Genomic DNA, 23064 nt, shown 5'->3' on the forward strand with positions numbered 1-23064 from the left:
CTCAAGAAAGAGCTAATCATTCAATTGCACCACATGCCCCTTCTCCACTAGCTATGGCAATAAATCTTTGGGTATTTTTAATGCAATGTCTGGGTGTGAGGTCTGACATTACAGTCCGTGTAATTTTATGTGAACTGAGAGAATGCATGAACTGCCCACCACCAGTCTGAATACAAATAAAGCTCTAATATAACTTTTCCATCTCCCCTTCACCACCACAGTGCCAAGGATAAAGAAAGCAATGCTCTATTTACTGTGTGTAAGGGACACTAATTAACACATAGCACGCTGGGACTCTAGGCAAAGGCAATGCATACCTGATTTTGGAATTACAGGTCATTTCATTCTCAGGATAATGAATGTCCACTGCGTCCTGAATGACTGTGCCGTACTCGTAGACTTTAATCTTCTTTGTCACCCCAGCAATAGCAAAATAGTCACAGTCCCGGTCGAATTCGATACTGAGGAGCAAAAGCAGAAATCAAGGACTATGTAAAACACATGCACTTATGAACAGGACATTTTACTGCCTGAATGATATCAGGGTTTGGTACTTGGCTATTACAATTCTCCTAAAGAGTGCAGTTAGAAAAATATTTAACATTCTACCTATGCCAGGAGAAGGCAGTTGCTTCTAATGGGCTCAAACAGCATGGAGTTCCTATTCCTAGGCACAGCTGCATCAAAAGATCATGATATGCAAGCCCCCCCACCCAATTGATTTACTGAAAATGGACTTTTGTGGCTGCACAATATCCCTCCTGGAGATGGTACCTTTGTTCAGACATTTAAAATGTTTTTCAGTTCAACTCTACATTACGATGCATCCAAATGTCAAAGCTGAGAGTTCACACTGGGAAAGTAGTCAGAAAAATATGACCACATGCTGTATGAATAATATGCCACAGGATCGATTTCTTCTACAGTTTGACTCTGTTGCACCCATTGTCCCCTTTAGTATGGTAGTTTGGATTTCCCAGGAGTAATGCAAAGCAAATTAGTACTCATGGTAAAGACCTCCAAACTCCCTGAGCCACAGGAAAATGAAAAATAGATCATCAAAACTATAAAAGCCACACACACACGATGCTTTCTATCTAGTGCTGTTCTCGTGAACCAAGGCATTTTCTGTTTTGAAATGCTCGGCATGTTTGTAACAGATGTCAGTGGAGATGGAAGAAAAAGCAGTCACTTTATAATGAGGTTAACCCTTAAACCAGAAAGCCCTCTGATCACACATAAAAGACATCTGAAGGGAAGAAAGGGAGAGTGGGTTATGAACAGTGAACATCATTATCAAGTTAATATATTGAAAGGTCTTGAAAATGTGTACCAGATACTTAATCAGAAACTACAGCTACTATCCAGAGGCAACTCCCTGGTGAAAAGTTGAGCACCCCCTGCTCCAAACTACTGTGGGGAGAGAAGGGGAAGATGCAGGGATTCCTTCAAGGGTTGTCTCTTACAGACTGGTAGGATGGAAATGTGGAACTCCTTACCCTTGTCTGAAAGAAGGAAAACTCCCCCTGCAGACCAAGAGTCTCTATGTTGCTATGATTGACAGTGGTATCACTCCCCACAGGCTCTCAGTTTATGTCATAGTATTCTTCCACTACTACCCCAGCTGCCTCATTTTGAGCTCTCCTCCCCAGTGAACAAAATTCAGTGCACGGCTATGAGGTTTGCTCATAATCTTTCCAAGCAACAGTAAGTGATGCTATTGTAACTGTCAGTTTCATACTATGCTCCATGTAGCAAAGAAAAATGACAACATATTGGTCAGTTTTCACTTTAATACAGTTGGGAAAAGCTCTGAGCGACCAGAGGCACTGAAGCCATCTTTCCACGTACTTAAACAGCATTGCATCCTTTTACATTCTTTGCATGTTCAGAAGATTATTTTAGTGGCTAATGATTGGATTCCCTCCCTCCCCACCAATGAAAGATTACATACTGCAGAAGTTGATGGAATTGCACCCATTCAGCAAGGAAAATTTCCTTTGTGCCAATAGTGAGAGAATATGTAAATCCCTATAATTAAGATACTGCCAAATTGTTGGGATTTTTAAAAAAAAAAAAAAAAACAGAATTACTCGCCCATATGTGATTTGACTCTACAAATCATGGAACATTTTCTAACTTGAATGTCTAAAATTAGACACCTAGAGCTCCCAAGCATTGGCAAGGAATGGACACAATCCTTCATAGTTTCTTGCTGCCACAGGGGAATCTGGCTAGTCTTGTTTTAAACTACTGCTACTTGGTGGAACCCTAAACAGCAACAGCAGTGGCCCTTGTGCACTTTGCATGCAGATTCAGGATGACATCAGAGTACCAGTTTACACTCAATCTTTGAAACTGTAGAGCCACAGACTTAAAAGGGAACGTGCTATCAAACTTTACATCTAGGGAGTTGTAGTTTCAGGTTTACACTTGCTCTTGACTCTACCAATTTGTGTGGATTTACATTAGTTTCCTACTTTTAAAAGTGTTTTTCTTTCCCATTGCTATTGAAAGACCCTCACAACAAACAGTTCCATGAAAAACTGAGCCTGACCAGCCACAGATATCAGGACAGAGGGGTAAAACCCAGCCAGGGCCCCTCCCCAGCCTTTTCCCAGACTTCAGAGGGAATCTCCAACCTTGGGTGTCCCAGAGCGCAACAGAACACCCTCCCTGAGCCAGGAGGAGGGGTAGGGAAAAAAAAACAAAACCAAACAACTCCTAGGGAACAGTCTGCTCACAGGAGCAGCACAGGCTGCCTGGCCAAAGCTGGAAGCACCAGAAAGGAGGGGTGTGGCCAATATAGGCATTCCACCAGGGTGGACCTCCTTGGGGGCACCTGACCCCAGAGGAACCCTACTCCTCCAGCTACACGGGCTGAGAAATCACGGCAGCACTTCCAGAAGCAGTTTAACGGTCGATAAGCAAGATTAGTGAATATGGTCTGGCATTGTTTTAGGTGAAAACGGGACAGGGCAAGGTGATTTCTCGGGACTGGTTCTTTTTGCAGAAGTATCCTAGCCAAGCTGTTTTTTGCAGAACACTATGTCAAAGCAGTTCAGCATCGCACTGACACATCAACTCTCTCTGCCCCAAGAAAGAGGTTTACAGCCAGAAACCTATATAATGTTGCAATGGATTTATTTGTACCACAATCTTAATTGAACTGCTGTCTCAGCTACCGTTTGCTGCCCTGTGGATTCTAATACAACATAACTAAACTGATGGCAGCTATTCATCTACTTGGATTCAATTTATACCCTCAGCCTTCTGCTGCTGAAGGAGAATTACTACTACATCTGGTGAAGGGCCAGGTTATTAAAACTGAAAATTCTGTTTTACCTGAGGAGATTTTGTTACTGTTAGCTGTACAAACTTTGACTAGCATTATTCCCATGCTACACATTTTTTCCTTCTTAAAGGTATACCTTGGCCAATAAAATCAGTAGTTTAAAGTCTAAAAATTAATGTACCATTAAAAAACCTTTTCTTTAAAATAAAGAGCATGAGCACTAACCAGTGAAACTGATTCTCAGACCTCTGACCTTCAAAGACATTGCAGGGAGAAAACCAATGCAGAAGCAAACTACAGATGTTCATCTGTTGGGAGGGAGGGGAAAAATTTATACCTCTGCCCCTTTATTGAAGCATATAGCTGCATCTTGGCTTGAATTTTCCATCCATAGTATATACAACAGTAGCTATTTACAGCTACTACAGTCCTACTGTGAAAAACTGAGTTTGATGGCACAATGAAAATAAAAAGAAGTACAAGCTCGGCATTCTAATCAAATTGATTATTTACCATCAAGCAAAATAACCTTCGAGAGGGTTTGCAAAGCTCCACTTCCCCCACCAGTCCTGACTATGACAGACAGCACACTGGCATAGTGACAATTATTTCAATGCTTTTTGCTCAGAACAGTCGATAGAATAAACAGCAGAACACATCTAAGTAAGTTTAAATTTGTGGTTTAAAAAAGTTTGCTTGGGCTGTGTGAAATAATACACAAAGTAATTTGTATCTAACTAGCTTGACAGTCTCCCTTTCCACAAGTATTTGAAGTATGTTTTGTTTTAATATAAATTCTCACTCATGCATAGTTTATCTATAGGAAAAATCACAGGAGCTATAACAGTTCTTACATACTGTTTTTAAGCCACCATAGGATTAACCTTTCAGAGGGTCATGTTTCAGTTGCACATACAAAATGTATTTTTACAGTTGAAATAAATCTATTTGAACAATGGAAAGGTGTAATCAAGCAGTCGGAAACAAACTGTACTGTGTCAAAAAGGACATCAGGCAAGTGAGTAAGCAGTAAGACAACAGATTATGAGATAAAGCTGATTAATGCTTACCTCAGGTGCACTGAGAGCCACAAGTCCATCAATCAGCACTGCCCTACAACCTGTTGGGTCATCTTATAATGAAAGAAAAAATTTAGCTTTGGTAAATGTCTATTTTAAGTGACTTTAATGCTGATGCAAGGAGCTGGACTGATAGCCCTGGAGACTGAAATCCTCTATATAAATCACCAGACCAGATACAGAAAGGGTAGGGAGACCGCAATCTTCTTCCACACCTGCCACTAATACATTTCAACCCTAGCTTAAAAGGGCCACCTCTAGAGATGAGCAGGTAGTTTGGGCTTCATACCCCTTCATTCACTGGCCTCTCTACTGAAACTGCCAATTAGCGCAAATTGTGGGGGTGCCGTCACTTGGAACAACTGTTCGTTGGGAACTGGACAGATCAAACTCATTTCTCACAGGCCACTGAACAGATAAGATAGCTAATTTCCACACTGAATGAACATGTTCAGGATGAAACCGATGCATGGTCACTAGCTGAAATGCAGTAAAGGAAATAAAGCTCATTTATGAGCAACTATAGCCACAAAACGCACGAGTAAAGCCCAGTTCCTAGGTGGCATGAGAGAGGGTAGAAGAGAAGAATCTGTTGCAGTGATATCAGAATTCACGGTTCTGATATTTTCCCTATTCTTAATTTGGAAAGTCAAAAAGATCCCTACTGGCCCCAAATAACCCAAGTAAAAAAAACCCAGAATGCTTTTAAAAATCAATCAATCTAAGCTTGGCAGCGAAGAGAACAGGTGCAGAGGAATGAAGTGCAGTAGTAGTATGGGTAGCTTTAGATATACCTGGAAACCTTCCTTCTCTTCTCCCCCCCTCCCATTATATGTAATGTTTTCATTATTTTTTCAGATTAACTGCCACTCTTGCGCTCCGACATAGAATCATATAAACACCACAGCCAAGATTGTCAAAAATTAGTTCCTAAAGTTAGTTTGGGATTAAGGAGCCTTACTTTAAGACCTCTTTTTAAAAATAAATAAATAAGCAAACAAAAGATTTTTCTGAAGATTTAGATACAGAACCTCTTTGGGTAAATTCTAGGGATTTTTGATGTTTGGAGGAAAGGATCAAAGTCTAGCAAACAATTTAATGACAGCAATAAAAAAAAAAGTTAGTCGACTCTCCTCCTACATGCCAATGGCAGACTCAATATGTGGATACTAGATGCTTTCTGAAGTTTTCTAAATTCCTTATCTTCCAAGGGATTACCTCTAAGACACTGGTTAGCAACTAGCACTATTCTTCCATTCCTAAATCAATACATTCTCCTCATGTGGAAGTTTCTTTATTGTTTCCAGCTAAATTTCAATCTAGGAGATTAGTTAAAAGTCAAATTTAAAGTCAAAAGAATCATATGAGCCTTCAAAAATAGTAACAGTGAGAAGTGACTGAAGAGCTGCATCAGATGCATTAACCACTTCCTAAGCCCACCAAGTTGATAGCTTCTAGCTCTGTAATTGATAAGGGAAAACATGGAGAATGAAGTGGAAGGGAGCATCTCCTTCACCTAGGCCTTTGTGGTACTGTACAAGAATTGTCATGTGCTTCCAAGGAAGCACCTTTTTTTTTTTTCTCCTTCTGTCTGTGCTTTGTTGGCATGATGACTACATTAATCAAAAACAATACGAGATGGAGACTTGTGATTCCATAAACCAAGGAAAGTGGTTTGTGAATTACAAACAGAGGCTCTCTCAAAGATGGAATGCTCAGAACCCCCCAGCAACATAAAAGCCAAATAGTTCCAAAGGCAGAAAGAAATCGAATCAAATCCCACGTAAGACAGCCCCCCCATCCCCGTGACAAGCAAGAGTCCACAATACCGCAGGGAAAAAAGGTACCTCTTCTGCAGTGCAAGTAAGATACACTGCTGTTCTGCCCACTTCACCCTTTGGCAACCCATATGTGGAGCCCGAGTAGTGTGGGAGTGTCTTACAGAGGCTCTCTGCACCACAGCACAAATTCACTCAGTGTAAACAGGCAAATCTCTACTCTGTTATATTATTGTTACTTAACATTTGTAGTGCCTAGAGGCCAACAAAGTCAGGCCCCCCACTTGTGCTAGGTGCTGTACAAATGATATTCTACAGCTGTTTACTTCTGAAAAAAAAAACCCACCTGAATTGCTAAAGATTTAAAAAACAAAACAAAAAACTGTTTTCCTTTTTTTAGAAAATGTTTAAAACTTTCAACAAGCATCAACAAGGCATTCAAAAGCAGCACAAGTCCAGTCTTTCCCCTATCCTGCCCACCTTGGGCATCTTTAAAATTGAAAAATACCTTTGACTCATTTCCCTTCTTCCTTTCATTCCTCCGCCTTCCAACCACTTTCCTTCTTTTCTGGCCAAGAGCATTGGTACCCCTTACATAAATGGCATTTAGTCTGGATGTATGCCTTGAGGGAATCCTAGAAGTCACTCCCAATTTAGTTTTTAATACAATGCAAAAAATTGATTGCATTTATTCAAGGAAAAGCCTTGTTGAACTATAGGGATAGAACGAGAGACGGAAAATAAGAGGGACTTCTCTTATTTTTATACAGCTTGCCTTTTAGTTTCAGTAAAATGGTGTCTACTTTGTGTTTTCCTTCATTTATTCCACTTTTAAATTTAAAATTACAGAGTAACAACCAACATAAACAGAGGATGATTTCTATTTACTCTGTAATAGATATACAGTGGGCAAACTAGCATTTCTTTGTGGTAGGTCCTTGTGTGCCTTCAGAGCCACACAAGTTTCAGACAACCATGGAGAAAAATTTTGGTGACTGTACCTACAATAAGTAATACTAGGTCATCACTCTATTGTTAAGAAATTCTAGCTCTTTTCTTTTTGGATAACTTTCTTATTTGCATAGCGTAGTACAAGATTACTAAACACAAATCAGGTGAGTAGGAGGAAGATGTGCTGCCAATAACAATTTGGAATCATAACCAACAGACTAATTCTGCTCTCCCAATGTTCCTTCTGAACTCAGTGAAATGTTCAGGTGTCAAAGAAACGCAGATTTAGATCCCAAATGAGTTCAAATGAAGTAGCACCCCAACCACCACAAAACCTTCCACCCACTACATACGACAGACAAGATCCTCCCCACAATTCTGCCATACGGCCCCATCTGCAAATTGGGTCCCTTCCAGTTTTATGATTCTAATTATGACTCAAAGCGTATACTGACAGAGTTGCAAGTTTTAAAACAAAGCCATATTCATGCATGCAAAGCCACAATTAAAAGGATGAATTTTTGCATTCCAAAGTCAATCTAGATTTGTCATATAAAATATAAAAATTACTGAGACAAAGCACATAAAATTTCACTCAAAGAATTGTTTTTGCTAAAATTATGACTGGCAGAAAACAAGGTATCTTTCTTTTTTTATAGAAACCACTTCTCAAACTTAACTGCTAGTATGATACCCATAATCCACACAAAATTAAACTTTAGCTCAAACTGAAGAAGAGCTAGTCAGACAATTTAGACTATAATTGAGAGTTTGCTACTAGATATATCTAAACCATTCATTTGTATAGGCTGCTCACTTGTAGCTCTGGTTTAAGTAACCACTTAGCTGAAAGTTAGGGAACTATAATGTATGAATTGCTTCAATTGTATAGTAAACCAGACTTTTTAATAAATAGCTATAACCCATCACTCTATAGGCAGCTCACCACAAGCCCCAGATTTGGCAAGAGATGGCTGTATTACATTCCTTTATTCCAAAATGTCAGTTTCACAAGCATTCTGGGAACCATAGTAAAAAAGACCCATTAAAAAGAATCATTCAAGACTAAGTAAACAAGACCTTTTTTTTCTTGCCTATAAACGTATCTTCTCAATGATGGAAGCCATCATCAATAATAACCTCATCTGTCATGTGGGATTAGCTCCTCCTATCTATCTTCTCAATCTGTAAAGCAGCAATCTTGTTGTCTGTATACTCATCCACCTGTTACCAGAAAACTGATGCGTCTTCTTCCACTGATGACACCTTTGGTCACTGGATTCTGTAAAATACTTTAACTTCTTTTCTATACCTTCCTCCCTTTCTCATTTGCTAATTCCTAGTAATCTCTACTTCCAAACTGGAGTCTCATGGACGCCCCTGTACATGAAGAGAACAGATGCTTGGGGCTGTTTAATAGACCTCCAGTAGAAAATTGAGGGAGTCTTTCACAGGCACTGTCTTGCCAATGCTTCCATGAGAAGGACCACACAAAGACATTCCATATTGTGTAGGTTTTAGAATAGCAGCTGTGTAAGTCTGTATCTGCAAAAAGAAAAGGAGGACTTGTGGCACCTTAGAGACTAACGAATTTATTTGAGCATAAGCTTTCGTGAGCTACAGCTCACTTCTTCGGATGCATTCAGTGGAAAATACAGTGGGGAGATTTATATACACAGAGAACAAACAGGTTTCAGAGTAGCAGCCGTGTTAGTCTGTATTTGCAAAAAGAAAAGGAGTACTTGTGGCACCTTAGAGACTAACAAATTTATTAGAGCATAAGCTTTCGTGAGCTACAGCTCACTTCATCGGAGGCATCGGAACAAACAGTGGGTGTTACCATACACACTGTAACAAGAGTGATCAGATAAGGTGAGCTATTACCAGCAAGGAGGGCGGGGGAGGACCTTTTGTAGTGATAATCAAGGTGGGCCATTTCCAGCAGTTGACAAGAACATCTGAGGAACAGCGGGGGTGGAAGAAACATGGGGAAATAATTTTTACTTTGTGTAATGACCCATCCACTCCCAGGCTCTATTCAAGCCTAAGTTTGATAGTCTAAGGACAGTCAAGATTCGAATTCTAAATGTCTTGATAAATTGGAGAATTTGTCTAAAGTCAACAAGATAAAATACAATAAAGACAAATGCAAAGTACTACACTTAAGGAGGAAAAAAATCAAATGCTCAAACACAAAATGAGGAATAACTGACTAAGTGGTAGTATCATTGAAAAGGATCTGAGGGTTATAGAGGATTGCAAATTGAACAAGAGACAACAATGTGATGCAGCTCCAAAAAAGGAGAATACTCTGAGGTAGAAGTGCCATATGTAAAACATGGGAGGTAACTGTTCTGTTCTACATAGCAGTGATGAGGGCCTCAAAGCTGGAGTATTATGTCCAGTTTGGGGCATTGCACTTTAAGATGAGGACAAACTGGAGAGTCTCCAGAGGGAAGCAACAAAAGTGATAAAAGGTTTGGAAAACCGATGAGGAAAGGTTAAAAAACTAGGCATGTTTAGTCTTGAGAAAAGACTGAAGGGGGACCTGATAAATCTTCAAATATGTTCAAAGCTGTTATGAAGAAGATTTTGATCAACTCTTCTCTATGTCCACTGAAGGTAGGACAAGTAGTAATGGACTTAATCTGCAGCAAGGGAGATTTAGGGCTGGACTTGTGGACAGCTTTGAGATAGGAAAATGATATAGGAGGCAGTCTCTAGCAGAGGGAGAAGCAGCAGCCATTAGAGTCAAAGAGCAAGACACCTGGCCCCACACTCACTACTAGAGTAAAGCAGTACCCTTCTGGGGGGTTAGGAGGGAAGTGCCAACCTGCCACTAGTCTGGTGATGAGCAGGATACCACCAACAGTACAGCCTCTGCTGGGGTGCCATGGGATATCTTCACGTGAAAGTGCCCCTTAAATTCTGGACTCTGCTGAGTTACTTGGGTTTGGATGCCCCACTGGGCTCCGCAGGATTGGTTCCTGTTTCAGTGATGCCACCATCCCCATGCTCCCAATACTACTCTTTATCTGACATTGACTCCACAATCAGATTGGAGGGGGGAAAACTCCCCCAAATAACCCCCACATGGGGCACGAAAATAAGGCACTATTCTGTAGCCTGTTCAGATCTTCAAATTATGATTACGCCTCTCTTCCCCTACAGGCTATGAAATAGTCAACAGACATGAAAATGATCACCAGTAGTCATTGAAGATAACAGTCCATAGAGATAAAAGGCAATTCATAACTCAGAGCTATTGTTTCAGGCTCCCTGCAAACTCAGGCAGACATCACTGCACTGGTACATTCTGATGACATTTTCAAGATTATGTGCACAACCAGAATAGCAAGAGACCTATGTTTCTCCAGTCTGGGAGAGGAAGATGACAACTTTAAAAAAGTACCAGGTTGTCAACCCAGTGTGATCTGGCTTAATTCTAGCCCTGCTTGCATAAGAGAAAATCCTTTTACTTTGATGCACAATGCAATACCATCATTTCTACTACAGGTTACTCTAGCAAAGCTTCCAATCCATAATGTACATTAAAAAAAATCAAATGGGATTCAGTAGATTTAATGGATTTAGTTCCATCCCAGAGTCCTGGAGGTCAAATCTAATAATTATACTTTTGTGGTTTATCTCATCAGAATAAAGGGAAATTATTCCTTTGTAACTTAGTTCAGCATAACTCACTTCCTAACTAGCTATGATGGCTGCCGCAGCTAATTTTCCTGAAGCAGGAACATTTTTCTAGTTTGAGAGGAAAAAACTGGATCCAACTTCCACAAAATGGACAACCCACTCAGGAAAAATTCCAGACATTGCAGAAAGTCATAATGGATTTTTTGGGGTCTCTAGACTATGGTTTGAGAACGTCTTGTCTACTGCATGAGCTTTACTTATATATGCCTTCTGTAGAACCTTGCTTAATTAGCACTAATGATGAGAAAACCTTAGGGGAACTACTAAATTTTGCAAGCAACTGAACACAGACTGTATTGATAAAAAGCCAGTTTACTGCTAGAAGATACTATTTTGCAAGTTGAAGATCAGATGACGACAGACCCAGGGTTTGTATGCTAGATATACAAAAGTACACAGATCCAAAGTTAATGAGATTTTCCACCTTAAATAAGTTCAGAAAATTTAAATAAAAGTAAAGAGTTAAACATAGAAGTTTTTTTATAAAAATGTTTGAAGTTAATGCCATACAATCATCTGGTCTGCTGTAATATTTTGGATACCCTACCAACATTTAAAAATGAAATCCCTTTCATTTCTCTCAACAGCAGCTCTGCAGCAGACACAGGGTTACCAACAGCTATGGAGGCACTACAGGTTTGGCCTGAAAGTACATTGCATGCAGGTGGCAATTCTATCTCCAACACTGATTAATTTTTTCTTACGAGTCAAGTTTGGGAAACATGTTCTGGAGTGGGAGTCCCACAGCTCCATCTCCCACAACTCAGTGAACAGGTTTTGGGGAGACAGTTTGAGGGGACGGAGGGCTCCCCCAAAGAAAAAGAATGGTTCCAGAAGCCCAGCAGAGACTGAGAATCAGACCTACTGTAGTAATAGATGCTGGATTAAAAATTATAAATTTAAATCATTTGAAAAGTTTCATACCAAGCTTGTTAAACTACCACATTTTTTGTTGTGCCAACACGGTTTTCATTACAGCTGGCAGGCTCTGCTCAGAAGAAACCTAGGACTGGAATAACAGAGGGAGCCAAAGACTGAGGTACGTTAAATGAGCTCTGTTTGGGAAGCCTCTACAATGCCAGAGTTGTAACTAGTACTATCAATCTAACTTTCATAAGTACCAAAACTCAGAAGCACAAACACTACAGTTGTGCAATCTAGAAAAGCCAGGTGATTTAACTGGAAATAGTTGCTGCTTCTGGTCCTGCTGGTTAGCACTGACTGAATGACATTAAAATGCCATTTGAGGCACTTCAGTCTGATTGCCATCTGAGATTTTTATTTTGGCAGCATTTATTTTGAATGTTTGATACAGCGTTTTACATGCTACACACACTTCAAGGTGTTTTAGAAAAATGATGAAGCCATTAACTGATACCCTTTGCTTCATCCATCAATTTCGCATAAACAGATGGGTCAAATATTTGACCCAACTCTGCCATTTCTTGAATAAATTTTTAGCTCGGGGTGGGCAAACTTTTTGGCTCTAGGGCCACATCTGGGTACAGAAATTTGTATGGTGGGCCATGAATGCTCACGAAACTGGGGGTTGGGGTATGGGAGGGGGTGCAGGGTCTGGGGTGGGACCAGAAATTAGGAGTTCAGGGTGCGGGAGGTAGTCAGGGATGCAGACTCCAAACTCCAGGTGGCGCTTACGTCAAGCAGCTCCCAGAAGCAGCGGCATGTCCCCCCGCCAGCTCCTGCAGCATCCTGCACAGAGATGCAGCCAGGGGGCTCAGTGTGCTGCCCAGTCCGCAGGCACCGCCCCTGCAGCTCCCATTGTGCCCACGTAGGAACCGGAGCGGGGACATGCTGCTGCCTCCGGAAGCTGCGTGGAGCCACAGCACGCATGGAGTGGGGCAAGCAAGGTGAGCCCCGGACCCCACTTCCCAGCAGGAGCTCGAGGGCAGGATTAAAAATGTCTGAAGGACATGGATGTGGCCCCCATGCCATAGTTTGCCCACCCCTGTTTTAGCTGCTTCTCCCTAGGTTAGAGAGTGTGAACATCAAACTTTCCCCAACTTGCTCTACACAAACTCCAAACTGGACCCATCCTGGAGTTCGGCTTTATTAATGAAGAAAACAGTAAGATAATATAATGATTAGCTCAAACCTTCTCCTAGGGTTCCTCCCTCAGAACTTAGGAGGAACTGCCCTGTACACACTATGAAGCCTCTCCTAATGTAGAGAGCCACCCCCTTCCTTAATATCCTGTTTTAGAATTTAGAAAACTCATTTAATTATCTGAAAATGGAGACAGCTTTGAAGTATTAAGAGTTTAATAGGAAATGGATCCCAGAATTACCAGATATTCTAGAATTACTAGGAAAAAATAAGGTCCCACTGGTGGCTCTGTAGCTTTCGTTTACTAAACTTCTCAATTTCATATTATGCAAATTTTGTCCCTAACAATTAAAGCACTCTCACGTGTAGATATAAGGACAATTTTCTGACTCATCATGGGACAGTATATCTAGTGTCAACAAATGATAAGATTCAGGTTTTTTTTCCTCGATCAAGATTTGAGATACCAGCCATAATGTTCTTTGCAGGTCTCATAATCATTGTTTGTTGGTACTGCAGAACTAATCCTGGTACTTTAATGTATAAACTATGGGAGTCAAGACTGCCCTAAATACAGAGTTCTGGAATGACAAACGTATTGCCCTTTCCTGGGCACAAACCATCCTTAGCCCACAGGATCTAGCCAAAAATGATATTTGAGGAGACTTATCAGCTCTGCCCTCAAGAGGGAATATAAGAAACAGAAAAGCTCAGTAAATATAGTTAGTTTTGATTAAACCAAAACCCACTTCTTTCTTAGATAACCAATCAGGTATATAGGCATCAGCAAATTAGCCTATGGAAAAAAAGGTACAGTAATATTATAAAAGGAACACTGTAAACGTAAGTTCAAGTACTATACTTGTTGCCAAATCTGTTACCAATTTTAAGTGATTTTCTTTTCCTCTTGCTATGTGAATGACCCACACAAACAGGAGAAACTGGTCTAAACTGTAAAATTGCTACTTTAATAAAAATGCATTTAAAAGTAATTGCTTTACCATACCAAAAAAGGGTGCACCCCTCATTTTTCATCTTCCAGGGAATAGTCATCCACTGCACCCAGACACACCAATCCCATGAAGGGCAAACTCATTCATATGTTCCTTTCCCTTTCCTATCCTAAAGGCAGAAGTGTTGCTAGGTCACACAAACCTTTGGTGTATCAGCTCAGCACAGACCAACCATCCCACTGTGCTAAATAAAGGCTACAGTGAGGCAGGACACAGTCCTGCAGAGTGCCTTACTGAGATGGCACTAAGGTACCCAGAATTTACATGGTAAAGCAATTTTAGCCCATAATAAGAGATGAGGAATGGAAATGATTCAGTGAATAGATGGAAACATTACTCTTAAAAGATTTGTTTTTAGTCCTCTTTAAAAGGGTTTCAATACATTATACTCAAGAGGTCAAAACTGGGCCAGATTTTACAAGGCCAGAAATGTGATCATGAAATAGTAGAATAACTATTATTTGAATGCTAATCTCTCTCATACCCCTCCATTACTTTGACATGACCATAAAAAATAAAGCAAGAGCTAACGTCAACACTGCTGTTATTGTGGCAAAAAGTGAGATCCAAAAGGCTTTTAAAAAGCTCTCTCTAGACTGATTGGACCAGACAAATTAGATTTCAGGGGTCAGGCGCAACTTATTAGGAATCTTTTACAGTTTATTAGCCAGTCATTGACATTGGGAATTATAACCTTGATTACCCAGTGGTCTCAAAAGGCTACCCAGATCTTTTCAAACAATCAGGGAGGCAACCCAGCAGATTGAAGTCTGTGCAGATTACAGTACTCCTGACACATTTTCCCAAAGGCTTGTGGCTCTGAAGGACAAGTGCTAGTCAATCAAGAGGATCATATTCAGCTTTTGGCTAGCCAGCCTTCAGGTAATTGAGGTCTGGACTGTCGTCTGCTTCTTGGATTTTTCTATGCACAATCTCTTTACATTATGAAAGGCTCTGCCGTATTATTCTTTCAAGGGCTCTGCTTGACACTGCTAAAGCTATTTTATTTATATATTTTATAAACACCCCAATCCAGAAAAACTAATAAATATAACAGTATGAGCACACGTACTCTCGTGTTGAAAATCTTTCAAAACCAACATTGGATGACCAGCCACTATAAAGCCCTGAACACATTTCTATTGTACACTCTTCTCTAACTACAATGCTCTGTTTGAAACAATAAAGGGAGACTACAATTCTCACTTGTGAGGGACTCACTGCTTTAAAGAGAAGTAACCCAATTCTCTCTCATCTTATTAGTGATCTTATTTAACAAAGACCACATGACAGTCAGAAAAATTTTCATCAAGGAATATAGGATACAGGCTTGTACAAGTCATTACCACTGGTATGCACTGCTTGCAAAGTAAATAAAGGCTGCCACCTTGTGGATTGAGCACTACAGAATTGGCTAAACAAGACCACCACAATGCAGAGGGGTAAAACCTCAACACAGAATATTGGAATGGATTGGGAAAGGGAGTACAAAAGAGGGGTACCTGTTTAAGAAATTTGCCTTTTGGGTTCAAACCACTTTCCTCTCATTACAAAACCTGCAATAATACATCTAAGCATCATTTTATGATTTATTTCAGTGGTTTTCAACCCTTTTTTCATTTGCAGACCCCTACAAAATTTCAAATGGAGGTGCAGACCCCTTTGGAAACCTTAGTCTGCTAAACCAAAGGCTAATAAACTAGTAAAGAGATGCCTACTGAAAGATTTTGCTTTCTCTCTTGTGTCTCTTCAGAAGGGAGATTTAGGGTGGATATGAAAAAAATAGGGCGGTTGATTAATTGCAGTTAACTCATGCAATTACCTCAAAAAAATTAATCACTGTTAAACAATAGAATACCAATTGAAATTTATTCAATATTTTGGATGTTTTACTACATTTTCAAATACACAGAATACAAAGTGTACAGTACTCACTTTATATTAGTTTTTATTACAAATATTTGCACTGTAAAAATGATAAACAAAAGAACTAGTATTTTTGAATTGGTGGTTGAAGCATGAAGGGACATATGAATCTTTAGCACATCTGGCATGTAAATATCTTGTGATGCTAGTTACAACCGTGCCACGTGAATGCCTGTTCTCACTTTCAGTGGATGTTGAAAACAAGAAGAAAGCAGCATTATCTCCTGCAAACATAACCAAAACTTGTTTGTCTGAGCAACTGGCTGAAGTAGGACCGAGTGGACTTGTAGACTCTAAAGTTTTACATTGTTTTATTTTGGAATGAAATTTTTTTTTGTACATAAAATTCTACATTTGTTAGTTCAACTTTCATGATAAAGAGACTGCACTACAGTACTTGTGTTCATCATCATCATCATCATGTTCCTATTACACCTCTGACGTTTTGGGCAGTAACAAAGCTCCTCCACTCTGTCTGTTTCTGACAAGTCTTTCAATGGTTCCTCAGGTTTTTCAGCTCACCTTCCACAGCTCTTTGCCATGTTGTTTTCAGGTGGCCTCGTTTTCGCTTGCCTTCAGGTGTCCATCTTATTGCTACTCTGGTGATGGAATCAATTTCCATCCAAAGCACATGACCAATCCATCTCTAACGCCTCCTGGCAGCGATGGTGCTCAGATCTTCTTGGCTGCACTGTGTTAATAGATCTTGGTTTGAGAATGGGCCAAAAGATACGGAGGATTTTTCTGAGGCAGGTTGTATGGAATGAAGACAGTTTGGACATGTCATACTTTAAACACTACTTTATAGTGCAGAATGCTGGGGAATGAGAAAGTACGCAGCTCTGATATATCTTTATAGTTTGGTTTTGGTATTGTATTTTGATGCTTTCCAGACTGTATTTAAACTCCTGAAGTGTTCCTGGCTTTATTGATTTTGTTCCGGATTGATTTTGTCCTGGCTGATGGGGCTGCCCAAGTATGTGAATGTTTCTACACTGGTGAGAACATAATTCTCTATCCATACTAGTGATGAGGTGGCAATATTATAGGTCATATCAGTTGATTTTCAGCCTAATTTGCTGGCTGAATGCATTGAGTCAAGTTGTGTTTTCTTGTATATGGTGTTGGGTATGTGCTAAGAGAGCGACATCATCTGCGAAATCCAAGTCTTCTAGGGATGAGAAGAGTGTCCATTTAATGCCCCTTGGCATGTCTTCGGTTGTACGCCACATTACCTAGTTGATGGCCAGATGTAATCCAGTTTGGACTTCAACTGTGATCAACACTGCATGTAAAGTTGAAATAGAAGTTTCTGATGACATTAATTATACAGAAAAGACTTCTATATGCCCGCAGAATGTGCCATAGGCTGGTCCTGTGAATACTATCAAAAGCCTTCTCAGAGTTGCCATTGCCATTCTAAGCAGTATTCCATAATGTTTCATAGAGTGAAGATCTAGTCTGTGCATCCACACCCTTTCCGAAAACCAGCTTGCTCTTTTCCGAGAACGCTATCAATTGCCTGATATACACTGGACTATGATCTTGCACAGTACTTTGCTTGGGACAGATAAAAGTATGATACCACGCCAGTTATTACAATCACTGAGATTTCCTTTCTTTGGAAACTTCACTATAACCCCCTTGGTCCACTCATCTGGCACCTTTTCCCTTTCCCAGACTGATTTAAATGGAGGGGCCAGGATAGATGCTGCTAATTTAGGATTTACCTTGAACAATTCTGAATTCAAGTTATCCTTGCCAGCTTTCCCTTTTTATTATACATATATAAAAAAGGGTATATAATTTTTAAGGGTATATACTATTTATTTTGTTTTTATAGTGCAAATATTTGTAATCAAAAATAAATATAAAGTGAGCACTGTACACTTTGTATTGTATTATAATTGAAATATATTTGAAAATGTAGAAAACATCCAAAAATATTTAAATAAATGGTATTATATTATTAACAGTGCAATTAATCGCGATTAATTTTTTTAAATCACTTAACAGTCTTAGAAAAAACACAAAAAACTAACAATAAAGAATAGCTAACTACTGAAACAGGTTATCAAGGTAGGCTGCAGAACCCTTGCCATTAGAGGTTTTTAAGAAAAGATTAGAGGCATACTGTTAGTCAGGGATAGTCTAAATATATTTGCTGTAGCCCCAGTGCAGGGGGCTGAACTAAGTGACCTCTCCAAGTCCTTTCCAGCCCTACATTTCCATTATTATCTTTGCACAGTCCAATGGTTAGGGCACTAGCCTGGGATTTAGGAGATCTATTCCACAGTATCACTAGAGACTTCCTGGATGATGTCCGGTAAAGCAACTAAATCAGTTACTCAGTTCTCCATCTGTAAAATTAGCACTTCCCTGTCTCACAAGGGTGCTGTAAGTATACAGTAGAGCCTCAGAATTATGAATACCAGAGTTACAAGCTGATCAGTCAACCACACACCTCATTTGGAACCAGAAATACGCCACCAGGCAGCAGAGACCAAAAAAGTAAATACTGTATAGTACAGTGCTGTGTTTAACTACTCAAAAATAACAGGAAAGTTTAAAAAAAAAAAAAAAAGATTTGACAAGGTGAGGAAACTGTTTCTGTGCTTGTTTCATTTAAATCAAGATGGTTAAAAGCAGCATTTTTCTTCTGCATAATGAAGTTTCAAACTATATTAGGTCAATGTTCAGTTGTTAACTTTTGAAAGAACATTTTGTTTAGAGCCACGAACTTTTCAGAATTACAAACCTCCATTCCCAAGATGTTTGTAACTCTGAGGTTCTACTGTAAATACATTAAAGACTGTGAGGCACCAAGACTCTATGGCAATGGAATCCATATAAGTATGAGAATATAGATTTCCCAATTAACTTTTCAACAATTGAAAACATTTCTAGCTATCCTCTGCTCACAGTCCCATAATTACTCTTTCAATAGTATGATATCATTTTGAATGTTGATTTTAAGCAGAACCTCCCCCATGCAAGGCAAAGTTTAGGCTTAGTAAAGCTGCAACACACCATTAACCCTTTACAGTGACTATTATTGCTACACCCACCAGTGACTGCTAAGACAAGAGCAACACTCAGATTCTTTATCAAAATTCCTGACTAGACAGTGGCTTCAATATACAAAAGAGATTAGCAGTCACTTTAGAAACAGCTTTTTAAAGTTTTATCAAAATGCATTAATGGAAAGAGGCTTAACAGGCACTCTCCTACAGCCCTCTGATTCTTTCATTTTCAACATAGGGATTTAAGATTTCCACTGGTCCCATGAGGATTTTAAATCCAGTATCTTGACAGACGATAGTTAGAGTAAAATTTATAAAAAGGCAGCAGTCCAGTATTTATAGGTCAATGACAACCAACCAATGAGTTTACCCAATATTTGGGGCGTGGGGGGAGAAACCACACAGTCGTACACAAGTACAAGATTATGGCATTGCAACTGAAAAGAGCTCAGTGCTCTCAGTCTTAACTGGCAATTTCACTTGCACCACATTTCTTACCTGGATACTATGCTGGAGCCATTATAAAGATCACTAGCATAAGACAGCGTTGCCAAAGGTCGGACAGAATTGTAGCGAGTGAACTTGGATAGGCACTCCTGAAATTCATCCAGCTGGCTTGTAGGTCTGCTGTCATCTAGACAAAGGTAGTAGAATTGTTGATGGGACAGAAAGAATGAGAGGGAGGTAATTAAAGTTTAACAGTAAACAAAAAATCCGAAGGCCTAAGTAGTCACATGACATTTCCTAGGCAAAGCATCTGGGGATGAAAACTTGTCAACAAACATATTAACTGACTTTTCACTTCAGCATACACCTCTGAATACTAATTCACTTTAGTGAAAAAGAAGTCTTTATAATACCACGTTACAAGAGACTACAGTAAAAGCTTTATCTGACACATTGGGGAAATGGGGGGGTGCCGGTAAGTGAAAAATTCCGGTTAACTAAGAGACAGAGTTTGGATGAGGGAGGGGCTCGGGGCAGGGAGTGCAGAGGGGTTTTGGGGTGCCAGATCCAGGAGGAACTCACTTCAGGTGGCTCCCCAAAAGCAGCGACTTGTCCCTGCTGCTCCTAGGCAGAAGCGTGGTTCCCAGCCAATGGGAGCTGCAGAGCAGTACTTGGGGCGGAGGCAGCACAGAGCCATCTGCCATGCTTCTGCCTAGGAGCAGCAGGGAGAGGTCGCCACTTGCAGGGAGCTGCCTGAAGTGAGCATCCCCCATATCTGGGATGCCTAAACCCCTCCTACGCCCCAACCCCCTGCCCTGAGCCCCCTCCCACACCCAAACTCCCTCCCAGACCCTGTGCTCCACACCCACTCCTGCACTCAGAGCTCCTCATGGCTATTCTTCCGCCTAGGAGAGCAGGGACATGTCACACTTCTGGGCAGCCACACAGAGCCAGGTAGGGAGCCTGCCGGCCCCACCCCAATCTGACTATAAACCGGACTTTCAAAAGATTAGAAATGCCGGTTTAGAGCGCCTTCCAGTTGGTACAAGGCTGGATAACACAGCTTTTACTGCAAAAAGAAAAAGGAGTACTTGTGGCACCTTAGAGACTTACAAGTTTATTTGAGCTACAGCTCACTTCATCGGATGCATTCAATGGAAAATACAGTGGGGAGATGGTGGGTTGATGGTTGATCAATCTCAGCCTGGACCAGTCCACACAAGAGATCCACTTCCGGGACACTACGGTGCTAATAAGCAATGGTCACATAAACACCACCCTATACCGGAAACCTACTGACCGCTATTCCTACCTACATGCCTCCAGCTTTCATCCAGACCACACCACACGATCCATTGTCTACAGCCAAGCTCTACAATACAACTGCATTTGCTCCAACCTCTCAGACAGAGACAAACACCTACAGGATCTCTATCAAGAATTCTTACAACTAAAATACCCACCTGCTGAAGTGAAGAAACAGATTGACGGAGCCAGAAGAGTACCCAGAAGTCATCTACTACAGGACAGGCCCAACAAAGAAAACAACAGAACGCCACTAGCCATCACCTTCAGCCCCCAACTAAAACCTCTCCAATGCATCATCAAGGATCTACAACCTATCCTGAAGACGACCCATCACTCTCACAGATCTTGGGAGACAGGCCAGTCCTTGCTTACAGACAGCCCCCCAACCTGAAGCAAATACTCACCAGCAACCACACCACACAACAGAACCACTAACCCAAGAACCTATCCTTGCAACAAAGCCCGTTGCCAACTCTGTCCACATATCTATTCAGGGGACACCATCATAGGGCCTAATCACATCAGCCACACTATCAGAGGCTCGTTTACCCGTGCATCTACCAATGTGATATATGCCATCATGTGCCAGCAATGCCCCTCTGCCATGTACATTGGTCAAACTGGACAGTCTCTACGTAAAAGAATAAATGAACACAAATCGGACATCAAGAATTATAACATTCAAAAACCAGTCGGAGAACACTTCAGTCTCTCCGGTCACTCGATTACAGACCTAAGAGTGGCTATCCTTCAACAAAAAAACCTTCAGAAACAGACTCCAACGAGAGACTGCTGAATTGGAATTAATTTGCAAACTGGATACAATTACCTTAGGCTTGAATAGAGACTGGGAGTGGATGGGTCATTACACAAAGTAAAACCATTTCCCCACGTTTATTCCGTCCCCGCTGTTCCTCAGACGTTCTTGTCAACTGCTGGAAATGGCCCACCTTGATCATCACTACAAAAGTTTTTTCCCCCCCTGCTCTCCTGCTGGTAATAGCTCAACATCCCTGATCACTCTCATTACAGTTTGTATGGTAACACCCATTGTTTCATGGTGTGTGGGTGAGAGAGAATCTCCTCACTGTATTTTCCACTGAATGCATCCAATGAAGTGAGCTGTAGCTCACGAAAGCTTATGCTCTAATAAATTTGTTAGTCTCCAAGGTGCCACAAGTACTCCTTTTCTTTTTGCGAATACAGACCAACACGGCTGCTACTCTGAAACCAGCTTTTACTGTATTATATTTCTTCTATCAAGAACCATGAATATGCCTTCCCTTGTGTAAAAGTCCACCAATTTAACAAAGGCAGAGGTGCTGGGTGATGAGGATTACCATTATTTAAAACAAAAACTGATGCAAGTGTAAGCAAACCTATATACCATCAAGAATATGTACAGTTACAACATGCTATAGAGGAAGACACATTTACCTTCCTCCATCTCCCAATGCAATATGCTCTAAAGAGAGTCTATTACACCAAAGAAATTATTATGGAAAAATTTCCCTCTCACTCCAAAAGCAACAGGGCTAATGGGGGGGGGGGGGGAGAACCCACAAAATAGAGATGCCTATCTTACAAACTCAATGCAAAATCATGTCCTTCTAGTCAAGGGAAAATCAAATCAACTTGAAATACAATTACATGAGAAATATTTGTTGAAAATTTGAAAGTGGCAACTATAGAAGTTAATAAAATACAGTAAGCAATAAAAAAAGACAAACATCCAAATTTTTCGAGTCAACTTTAATCACTATGAATAGAGGTGTTTAATCATTTTGTTGTTAAGATCTCCCATAGAAGAAAACACTTTTATTGCGGTGCCACACAGATGAGCTAGCCTTCATAAAATGATCAAGTACCAGAAACCACCAGGCTGGGATTATAGCCTTCAGGTTTGTAATACTCACCAGACTTGGTAAGAATTATACTTTGCCTTCTCAAACAGGCCCAAGAGGAGGAAGCTCACTTTTGCATTGTGCATCAAAGTGATGTACCAACCATTTCAACTACCGAGTAACAACCATCACTACCCTTATACCTATAACATAGGTCAGCCCAAAGCTGTTTACAAACAATCCAGTATGCTGGTACATACTATACACTTCACCCACCACTCAAATATAGTAACATTTGGGGTGGCGTACAGCAGCTATTAGTAGTACATACCAACACTACACTTAGAGATGAGAATAGAAATTTCATGAACCACTAAAAAGTTACAGCTCAGTGGTGTAAAGGGAAAGGGTAGCTCACCTTAGCAGAACTTTCTGAATGTTTTGTGGGAGTGAAGAGAGCAAGGACAGCATAATATTGATTCCCCATGGAAAAGTACCGGGGGGGGGGGGGGGGAACAACTTTCTACACTCTCCCAAATTCCTGTCCCTCAAAATATCAAGAAAGACCATTTCAATCAGAGATCTACATCCCAGGTGCATTTTAAAATATAGTCAGTAAGAATGA

General features: G+C 40.5%; 1 protein-coding gene across 11 annotated transcripts in view; it reads right to left on the minus strand.

Moving 5' to 3' along the window:
- COP1 (COP1 E3 ubiquitin ligase) overlaps positions 1–23064 on the minus strand; it is a 193889-nt gene that overhangs the window by 105698 nt on the left and 65127 nt on the right. For 9 of the 11 annotated variants that reach the window (XR_006283104.1, XR_006283101.1, XR_006283102.1 and 6 more), the window contains exons 11-12: positions 19339–19474; positions 318–461 (exon numbers count right to left, since the gene is read on the minus strand). Coding sequence is in view for 6 of the 11 variants with exons in the window: in XM_043520141.1 (XP_043376076.1) it covers positions 318–461; positions 19339–19474 (280 nt within the window). In the remaining 5 variants the exon portion in view is untranslated. The remainder of the gene's footprint in view (positions 1–317; positions 462–19338; positions 19475–23064) is intronic. The other 2 variants (XR_006283103.1, XM_043520142.1) reach the window with 1 other exon arrangement.

The sequence above is a fragment of the Dermochelys coriacea genome, chromosome 8 (assembly GCF_009764565.3).
Source record: "Dermochelys coriacea isolate rDerCor1 chromosome 8, rDerCor1.pri.v4, whole genome shotgun sequence".
Taxonomy (NCBI): Eukaryota; Metazoa; Chordata; order Testudines; family Dermochelyidae; genus Dermochelys; species Dermochelys coriacea.